General features: G+C 37.8%; 2 protein-coding genes across 3 annotated transcripts in view; both read left to right on the plus strand.

The window, feature by feature from the left end:
• Positions 1 to 7,664, plus strand: part of LOC111468051 (probable LRR receptor-like serine/threonine-protein kinase At1g56140) — a 12,090-nt gene extending 4,426 nt beyond the window's left edge. The window contains exons 3-24 of the mRNA XM_023113104.1: positions 254 to 325; positions 433 to 504; positions 615 to 686; positions 981 to 1,052; positions 1,488 to 1,559; positions 1,642 to 1,713; positions 2,678 to 2,749; positions 2,833 to 2,904; positions 3,008 to 3,079; positions 3,480 to 3,551; positions 3,637 to 3,702; positions 4,088 to 4,153; positions 4,293 to 4,337; positions 4,430 to 4,494; positions 4,674 to 5,050; positions 5,412 to 5,607; positions 5,689 to 5,886; positions 6,075 to 6,193; positions 6,329 to 6,539; positions 6,616 to 6,847; positions 6,933 to 7,083; positions 7,164 to 7,664. Of these exons, the coding sequence (XP_022968872.1) occupies positions 254 to 325; positions 433 to 504; positions 615 to 686; positions 981 to 1,052; positions 1,488 to 1,559; positions 1,642 to 1,713; positions 2,678 to 2,749; positions 2,833 to 2,904; positions 3,008 to 3,079; positions 3,480 to 3,551; positions 3,637 to 3,702; positions 4,088 to 4,153; positions 4,293 to 4,337; positions 4,430 to 4,494; positions 4,674 to 5,050; positions 5,412 to 5,607; positions 5,689 to 5,886; positions 6,075 to 6,193; positions 6,329 to 6,539; positions 6,616 to 6,847; positions 6,933 to 7,083; positions 7,164 to 7,529 (2,812 nt within the window). The 3' untranslated portion in view covers positions 7,530 to 7,664. The remainder of the gene's footprint in view (positions 1 to 253; positions 326 to 432; positions 505 to 614; positions 687 to 980; positions 1,053 to 1,487; positions 1,560 to 1,641; positions 1,714 to 2,677; positions 2,750 to 2,832; positions 2,905 to 3,007; positions 3,080 to 3,479; positions 3,552 to 3,636; positions 3,703 to 4,087; positions 4,154 to 4,292; positions 4,338 to 4,429; positions 4,495 to 4,673; positions 5,051 to 5,411; positions 5,608 to 5,688; positions 5,887 to 6,074; positions 6,194 to 6,328; positions 6,540 to 6,615; positions 6,848 to 6,932; positions 7,084 to 7,163) is intronic.
• A 699-nt stretch (positions 7,665 to 8,363) lies between these two features.
• Positions 8,364 to 9,654, plus strand: part of LOC111468050 (probable LRR receptor-like serine/threonine-protein kinase At1g56140) — an 11,179-nt gene continuing 9,888 nt past the window's right edge. For both annotated transcript variants that reach the window (XM_023113102.1, XM_023113103.1), the window contains exons 1-3: positions 8,364 to 8,558; positions 8,682 to 8,793; positions 9,196 to 9,297. In XM_023113102.1, coding sequence (XP_022968870.1) covers positions 8,502 to 8,558; positions 8,682 to 8,793; positions 9,196 to 9,297 — 271 coding nt within the window. In that variant the 5' untranslated portion in view covers positions 8,364 to 8,501. The remainder of the gene's footprint in view (positions 8,559 to 8,681; positions 8,794 to 9,195; positions 9,298 to 9,654) is intronic.

Genomic DNA, 9,654 nt, shown 5'->3' on the forward strand with positions numbered 1-9,654 from the left:
AAAAAAAAAAAAAAAAAAAAAAAAAAAAAAAAAAAAAAAAAAAAAAAAAAAAAAAAAAAAAAAAAAAAAAAAAACAGTTTTTCCAGAGGACTAATGCCGCCATATTGCTTGTATGTTTAGCATCCAGACAAATCTGGTCGATCATAAGAGGATATAATCTACTTGAAAGAAAAGATCAGAGAACAGCATATTTGTTTCTCATAACAAACTAATGTTCTTTGTTTTCTTTCTTGTTCTGTTTGAATTTTTGCAGGAACGTTTATGCAATAAATGTTGTTGGTATACTCCCACCAGAGCTATGGACATTAACGTCCCTCACCTATCTGTATGCCTTAACTACTAATCTATGTTCATATTGACGCATATATTAAGTGTAATATGGAAAGTTTTACTCGTAGTTCATGCAAATAAATTGAACTGAATTTCTTTCAGGAAGTTGGATCAAAATTTCTTGACAGGAACACTATCTGCATCTGTTGGTAATCTCACAGAATTGCGGAGCTTGTAAGACAATCAGTAGCTTTTCCTAGAGACCTCAAAAGACATAATATTATATCGAACATCAACGTTAAGAAGTTTCATCCATTTTCTAATTTTAATCAAATTATGATTAGGAGCCTGGGCACTAATGCATTATCAGGGGAACTTCCGAAGGAACTTGGATCTCTTTCTAAACTGGAAATGTTGTAAGCCATCTGTTTCTACTCAACTCTGGAAGACATTCGAATGGCTCGCGGATCCTGTTGCTTTTTATTAAATCTATGGAGCTATCCTTTTCAATTAATTTGTTAACTACATGTAATAATCTTTTATGCACTAGAAAATTCTAAATTTACTCAGATGCTTCTGTCTTTTCCTTATGGAAATAATGAAACTTTTCACGAGTACAAATGCATATCCTGAGCATTTTTATATGTCATGCGGCTGTATATATTTCATAAAAACCATATTTAACTGTTGCGTTTTGCCTGATATCGTAGGGCTCTCGGGTCCAACAATTTCTCTGGTTCCTTACCACCAGAGCTTGGAAATCTTTCTATGTTGAAGAAACTGTAAGCTTTTCTTCCTCTCTCTCTTTCTTTCTTTTTTCTTTGGCTTTTTGTTTATCAAAATTCTTGAACCTTTTTTATATCTATATGTGTAACTTATGCAGAGTATAACGCTGCAGACATAAAAGAAAGAAAAGACTGAAAGCTAAACCAATTTTTGTGAAAGAAAAAACTCACTAATCTTAACGGTTCCCTATTCTGGGGTTAACTCATAGTACTTACATATTCATGATCATGATCATTTTATTTAATTGGGAGTTGGTTGATGCAAGAATCTAAAATACTTATTTGACTTTCGGTCCCTTCATCTTGTGATTTGTGCCGAGTTTCAATCTTTGACTCGGCTTTTGTTAAACTTAGATGTGGTGATCCTACTTTGACTTTGCGTTGCACTGTTTCATTGCACTGATAATTTGTTAATCATGTTTGTCTTGATAGATACATCGATAGCTCTGGAGTTACTGGTGGTATTCCTCAATCATTTTCACGTCTAAGAAACTTGAATACAGTGTAATCCATTTTTTGGATTTAATTTTTCCAACTTTATCAGCCAAGATTGCATCATTTTTATATAAAGCTATTTTTTGAACAGATGGGCATCGGACAATGACCTCAGTGGCAGAATACCTGATTTCATCGGGAGTTGGACAGGGCTCACAACTTTGTAAGACAATTATGTTAGTCTGTCTCTTCTTAGCTCCAACACCCCCTCCCTCCTCACTTGTTGAGGATTGTTGGAGTCCTACATCAGCTAATTAAGGAAAAGATCATGGGTATATAAGTGAGAGACATTATTTCCATTGGTATGAGGCCTTTTATGTAAACCAAGTAAAGCCATGAGAGCTTATGCTCAATGTGGACAATATCATACCAATGTGGAGGTTCGTTGTTCCTAATTGGTATTAGAGTCATTCCTTTATCTTAACTTAGCCATGTCAATAGCATCCTTAAGTGTCAAACAAAGAAGTTGTGAGCCTCGAAGCGTAGTCATAATGACTCAAGTGTCGAACTGTGAGAATCCCACATTGGTTAGGGAGGAGAACGGAACACTCTTTATAAGGGTAGCAAACACATTTTAAAACCTTGAGGGGAAGCCCGAAAGGGAAAACCCAAAAAGGACAATATCTGCTAGCGGTGGGTCTGGGCTGTTACACGAACAAAGAGTGTACTTTATTTGAGGGCTCCAGAGAAGAAGTCAAACCTCGATTAAGGAGAGGTTGTTCAAGGGGGGCTCAAGAGAAAGAGGCCTCGGGGAGGCTCTATAGTATATTTTGTTCAAAAGAAGGATTATTGGAGTCCCAAATAAGCTAATTAAGGGGGAAGATCACGGGTATATAAGTGAGGGACACTATCTCCATTGGTATTAGGCCTTTTGGGGAAACTAAAAGCAAAGTCATGAGAGATTAAGCTCAAAGTATACGATATCATACCAATGTGGATGTCCGTTGTTCCTAACATCTCTCTCCAAAATGGTGCCTGATGGCCTAAGCAACGGCCGGAGGTTTCCTTATGCTGTAGATTTTCATTCAAGTCCATTTTATTTACTATGCTATGCAAAAGTTTTTGTTTACTTGCAATTTCCAGTAAAGTTGAAGATCTATCCCTTTATTATCTACTCACTTTTGTAGGAGGTTTCAAGGAAACTCTTTTACAGGTCCCATACCGTCGACATTTTCAAACTTGACATCTTTGACCGAGTTGTGAGTAACTTTAACCATTTCAAGGGTATTTGGTCTATGCACTGCTTCACTCATTGCTAATAAACTATATATAATTAATATAGGAGAATAGGTGAATTATCCAATGGGAGCTCTTCTCTATCATTCGTCAGTAATATGACATCTCTAACTATCCTGTGAGTTGGCTCCATCTTTTGTTTCATTGCTGTTATTTATTTATTTATTTTCATTTTCAATCTCCCAAACGTTTTTATGATTATAATGTTCCTTTTCTTGCAGGGTGCTGAGAAATAATAATATGACAGGTTCAATTCCATCCAACATTGGAGAATTTCGTAGTCTTACCCTGCTGTAAGAATTCCTCATCGATGGATAACCGTTTAAATTAATATGTTGCTGGTAATGAGCTAAGTTGGATTTGTTTGTGTGCAAACAAATGTGAGTCATACACCTGTCGTCATTTTTGTGCATGATATCCTTGCCTCACCAAATCACCTGGAAACAACAATGTTCATGTGTTCTTTTAAGAATTGTGTTGGTGTTATCTCATCTCCAAACTGATATATAAATTAAGATGGGATCCATTTGGATGGTAAATCTAGTAACATGTTTTCCTTCTTTTTTTTCTTCTTACTATTATGAAACTTAGTTCTCTTGGGGAGAGTTGAATCCTATTTGAAGAACGCATTTTATTCTTAAAAGTTCTTGTAGTTCTGGTAATGAAGTGACTCCATTCTCCTTTCTATTGTAGGGACTTGAGCTTCAACAACTTGACAGGAGAGATTCCAAGCTCGCTTTTCAATTTGAGTTCACTGTCACACTTGTAACATCCAACCCTTCCTACACTAACTATCCAACTCCCACCATCTTTTCGTCGAATTGAAGTGTATATTCCGTCTTTTTCTCAGGTTTCTTGGAAATAATAAGTTAACTGGGACCCTACCTACACAAAAGAGTGCATCACTTCTTAATATGTGAGTTTGTCTTGCGAATGTTGATTTCAGTTAACGATGCCCCTTACAAGTAGATCGGACTTAGCAATATTTCATTCAGTCAAGTAGATGGAAAATATTTTGTATTCCTGGAAAATGAAAAATTTCCCATCTCAAAGATATATGAAAGGTTCGACCGTTTTTTCACTATGCTCCAATGGAATGCATCTTTTATCAAAGATCTCGATTACAGAGTTTAAATATTCATAGTAAGGAGTTGCATAGGGTGTGCTTTCTGAGATTGAGGTTTTGAGAAGGCATGTTATTCATTCAGGCATACACACATATGCTTGTTTTTGGCATGCTTAGATTTATTGGCTGTTAACTTCTGTACTGAGTGCTAATGCCTTGCCACTTGATCTCGTAGAGACTTGTCATATAATGATTTATCAGGGAGCTTTCCTTCTTGGATCAACCAGCAAAACTTACAGCTGTAAGTAACGTGCCACTGATTTTCTGTTCTATATCTTTTTCTCTACAATCATGCAAGTTACAATAATACACTGCCTACCTACTCATGTAACATTAAGATGAAGATTATGTTGCAATCTTTTGTTGGATTTGATATGCAGAAATTTAGTCGCCAACAATTTCATCATGGAAGGTTCAAGTATCAGGTGTTTCCATGAGTTGATTTAATATCCTTGCGTATACATATACTTCGTTGTCTTAAAGTGGTGTGTTTAACACATCTCTCTTTTGCTTTCAGTGGGTTGCCTTCGGGATTGCATTGTCTTCAACGAAACTTTCCTTGTAATCGAGACCGTCCAATATGTGAGTAGAAATTACAAAATAAATTCTTCCTATTTGTTGTATGTTTCTCTGAGGAGGAGGAGGAAAAACTACCTCAGGCTTCTTACTTTCGACATAAGGCAGTTGTTAAATAAGAAGATGCACCGTCCTACGTGTGGATATCTTTTATTCATAGTTCCTGTCTTGTATATTGATGCTAGATTCTGATTTTGGGATCAAATGTGGCGGTCCTCAGTTCAGAAGTTCATCAGGGATTTTGTTTGAAGCGGAAAAGGAGACTCTCGGTCCTGCTACGTACTTTGTTACCGAGTCAAATAGGTGGGCGGTGAGTAATACTGGATACTTCACTGGGTCCAACAATTCTGAATACATAGCCAATACATTGTCTCAATTCCCAAACACCCTTGTGGGAGAACTTTATCAGACACAGCGACTATCTGCTTCATCATTGAGATACTACGGACTCGGACTTCAGAATGGCAACTACACCGTGAACCTTTATTTTGCAGAAATAGTTCTCTCAGATTCAAATACATGGCAAAGCCGTGAGAGGCGTCTCTTTGATATATATATACAGGTTTCTTTTTAATTCTTCTTCATTTATATAATCTTGTAATGAGTCCTCCTCTACCATAGTTCCAGGCCAAGGCAAACAATATTGTCCTAAAGAAAGGTTTACATCAAAGCTCTGCCTATATATAACTGTTACCATGTTTGGTCAATCCCGTGTCTGTGTCTGTGCTTCTTAGTTGATAGATGATTGTTAGCAACACTTGTATAGTATTGTTTATCCGGTAAGAACAAGTGTCATCCGCCCTATTTCCAGTCTGTCCTGTGTTATTCCCTTACGAACTGATGTTCGTTTTCTGCTGTGTCTTCATTTTTGCGATTGTCTGTTGCTCTGTTCCTTTGTCTGAGTTCATCATCATTGGTTTCAGGGAAATCGTGTTGTACAGAATTTTAATATTAGAAAGGAAGCAGGTGGGTCTTTCCTTGCTGTCCCAAAGAACTTCACGGCGGAAGTTACAGAAAATTTCCTGGAAATTCATCTCTTTTGGGCGGGGAAAGGTACATGCTGCATACCAAATCAGGGTGCTTTTGGACCTTCCGTTTCAGCCATCAGTGCTACCCCAGGTAATTGGTAATGTCAAGTTTTGTTCTTTATTGTGTCCTTGTTTTCAAGTTTTTCCTGTTAAGTAGTGAGCTTTTCTGCAGATTTTAAACCAAATGTCAGTAACGTACCTCCAAGTACTAAGGAGAATAGTAGAACGGGCCTAATTGCAAGGGAGGATAATAGAAAGGGCCTAATTGTAGGTCTCTTTGTTGGGTTAGGATCTGTTTTCTTTCTGATTATTGGCGCAGTTTTCTTTATCGTCCAGAGAAGGAATAGGCGTCGTGCCAATGAAGATGAAGGTAACTACAAGGAATCTGCTTCCAAGTTGTTATTCGCGTCTTGATTCCATTGCATTCGACCTTAATCTTCAATAAATGGGTCTCTTATTGCTGCCTTTTCTTCCATTTGGGGTCTACATTGGGGGAGGCATACTGAAACTTCTATTCACATCTATACCAATTATTTATTTATTATTATAATTTGTCAGAGCTCCTGGGGATAGATGCTAGACCGTACACTTTTAGTTATTCTGAACTAAGGGGTGCTACAAGCGACTTCAATTCATCCAACAAACTTGGCGAGGGAGGATTTGGACCTGTTTACAAGGTATGGTCTCTCTTTAAAATGGCGAAGGAGTGGATAGGGCTAGGAAAAATGTCATTATTATGGTTGTATCCTGTTGCATTATTCAAATCTGAAGTATTGCTATTACTTACTATCTGATTTATTTTACCCTTGCAGGGAACACTAAGTGATGGAAGAATGGTTGCTGTGAAGCAACTCTCAGTGGCATCCCACCAAGGAAAGAGCCAGTTTGTTGCTGAGATTGCCACAGTATCTGCAGTGCAGCATCGCAATCTTGTGAAATTATATGGATGTTGCATCGAGGCCGATAAACGTCTCCTTGTTTATGAGTTTCTTGAAAACAAGAGTCTTGACCAAGCATTATTTGGTAAGGAATTTATATCCAATTTTCCGGCTGCTGAAAGCAAAGATGGTTGTATTTAATCATGGGTTTTGTGTGGCAGGAAAAAAACATTTGATTATTGATTGGGCAAAACGTTTTGACATATGCGTGGGTGTAGCAAGGGGCCTCACTTACCTTCATGAGGAATCAAGACTTCGCATAGTGCACAGAGACGTTAAGGCCAGTAACATCCTGCTTGATGGTAATCTGATTCCCAAAATTTCAGATTTTGGCTTAGCTAAACTTTACGACGACAAAAAGACTCATATAAGCACTCGTGTTGCTGGGACAATGTAAGATTAATTCAGTGATTGTGTTTGCGCTTCCTTTTTCTTGGTAATGAGTGCTAATGTAGGCCAGCTTACTGTTCTGTTGCAGTGGTTATCTTGCACCTGAGTATGCCATGCGTGGCCACCTTACGGAGAAGGCTGATGTGTTTGGATTTGGCGTTGTGGCTCTTGAAATTGTGAGCGGAAGGCCGAATTCATACCCAAGCTTAGAGCAACACAAAATATATCTTCTTGATTGGGTAAGAATGAATCGTTTTTCCTGTTTTGTTCATAAGAATGAGTCGCTTCCATTGTGATAAATTCCTGTTTTGGCTTGTAGACATGGTACCTCCACGAAAACAACCGTGAACTGGAGATGGTGGATCCTGAATTATCAGAGTTCAGCAAGGAGGAAGTAAAGAGGGTGATTGGTGTAGCTCTTCTGTGCACTCAAACATCCCCAGCTCTTCGGCCATCCATGTCCCGCGTGGTAGCAATGCTGACTGGAGACGTTGAAGTGGCCGCTGTAACTTCCAAACCAGGATACCTGATAGACTGGAAATTTGATGACATTACAAGCTTTATTGATACTCCATCAACTGAAGAACCTGATAGTAGCCTTTATGCATCAACAAGTTCGAATGTTGTTGATATAAAGCAATTGCCAGACAAACCACTGCTCCATGAATCATTTGGGGCCGGGTAGATGAACAAGCTTGGTATTGACATTTTTCATTTTCTTGTTTCACATTTACTCAACATCCCCCCCACCTCAGGCTTTGTACATTACAATACAACATTCCTGAATTATATATATGATTTCAATTATTTATGTTCTTGAGTTTGCTACTTAAATTGTTTGAATGTTACAGCCTCCAGTTCTTGCCATATCATACGTACCTTTTATTTCTTTTGTTCAGCTTGTTCTAAAGCTACACCCCACCCCCAAAGACATAGGTTTTCAAAGAACTTCTGCCCGAACATACCTCCATTTCTTTGTTCTCCAAACCAAACTCTTGCTAAATATTTATTGATCATTTATTCTTTGGTCTCTAAAATATATATTTCTTTGTATCAGAAGTATTTTAATTTGCTTCTACTCTATTAAAAGTATTGGTAGGTGTCTTCAGGTCAAGTATTTTATTTGTCTGTCCCTCAAGCCACTTCAACTTCAGGTGTTTGTTTTTTTTTTTCTTTTCAAAAACACTTGCGAATTACTTCCAAAAACGACGAATAAAAATGGGGTTGAAATCTTTAACCTTATGGTCGAGATTAGGTAAGGTGTTCTCCGGTTTAAATACACGGTCAAAGACTATAACTTAAATAATAAACTTAAGCATAATTTAATTAATGAAGACATGATATATTCGGTTAATAACTCATTGCTAATATTTAAAACATGAACCACAATAACGAAAAGTATGTACATAGAAAATTAAAACTTATTTTTGCAAGTAATTTGAATTACCATTTTTTTTATGTATAAAATAACAAGTTACAAACGTTTCATGGTAGTGTAGAAGAGGGAGATGCGGTCCAAATGGGGCCCAATACAACAAACATTTAACACGATTTGGGCCATCTCAGAGTACGGAAAAGGCGCGCACGCCGTTGTTCTGGTTACAATCCTTATGAATTCTGATATTGACAGCCGTCGGCATAGAGCGCATGTGGATAAATGCAGGGCCACCGCCGTCAGCCACTAGCTTTGAATTGTCAACTCAACCAACATCAGGTAAAACTACCACTTAATTCTCTATTCACACCTTGCCCTTGACGCTCAGATTTGCGGTCCCGCCACCTCAAATACTCACCTAATCTCTACAATTTGAATTTTATGCTGTGATTTTCAACCCAGCCCTCGCCGGTGGCTTACCGGACTTCCATGCGACCCAAGAATACTTGTCTACCCAGCCCTCGCCGGTGGCTTACCGGACTTCCATGCGACCCAAGAATACTTGTCTACCACTGTACGCTTAATTGTTTGAGTTCAAGCACATGGGCTGCCATTTTTATATGCTTAATTGCTTCGCCACTTGCCTTTCCCATGCTCATTTTATTATTATTTATATTGGTAAAGCAAGAAAATCAATTCATTAATGGAGAACTTGAATAAGTCTCAATCGTCACCTTGTGGTCTTCTTTTTCAACTCTGTTGTATTTTTTGTCGTCACGGTTTTGGTCAGAATACCCCATTAATTCGATGGCTGTCCCAATGTCTTGAATTTTAGGATTGTTATAAACAAAATATCATTTTCTCTATCTAAGGATGCGCTGTGGCTAAATTCATATAAATCCTCCCTCCATAATTCTGTCTGTAACTGATCAAGCTTCCAATTCCATGTCCATGTTCATGGCGTCTTCATCTTCAGGTTTCATCTTTGCTCTTTGTGCTATTGCTTCCATCGTCTGCCACCTGGCTGTTTTGTCTGAAGCTCAAAATTCAACTCAGCCCACCACCGATCCTGATCAAGGTTCTCTCTCTCTCTCTTTCTCTCCCACCTTTAGTGTGTTCTCAGAGGAAAAAGCTAGCGATTCGAGGTATGCCCATGTATATATGTAGGGAATACACCGTTAATTTTGACATGAAAAAAAGAGCTGCTCGCTTTTGTTTCACGCAACCAAAAGACCCACTTAGAAGCTCTGAATTCCCACACCAGAATTAAGCAACAGTATTCAATTCAATTGAACTTGTTTTGTTCATGAATTGATTATTCATCTTTGTGAGGATCACCAACAAGTAGACATAAATCTGAAGACTTTACTCAAAAAACTACATTGGAATAAATTGATACTGACTTTTAAGTGATTTTTTTTTTTTTTTTTTTTTT

Source organism: Cucurbita maxima, unplaced genomic scaffold (assembly GCF_002738345.1).
Source record: "Cucurbita maxima cultivar Rimu unplaced genomic scaffold, Cmax_1.0 Cma_Scf00036, whole genome shotgun sequence".
Classification (NCBI taxonomy): domain Eukaryota; kingdom Viridiplantae; phylum Streptophyta; class Magnoliopsida; order Cucurbitales; family Cucurbitaceae; genus Cucurbita; species Cucurbita maxima.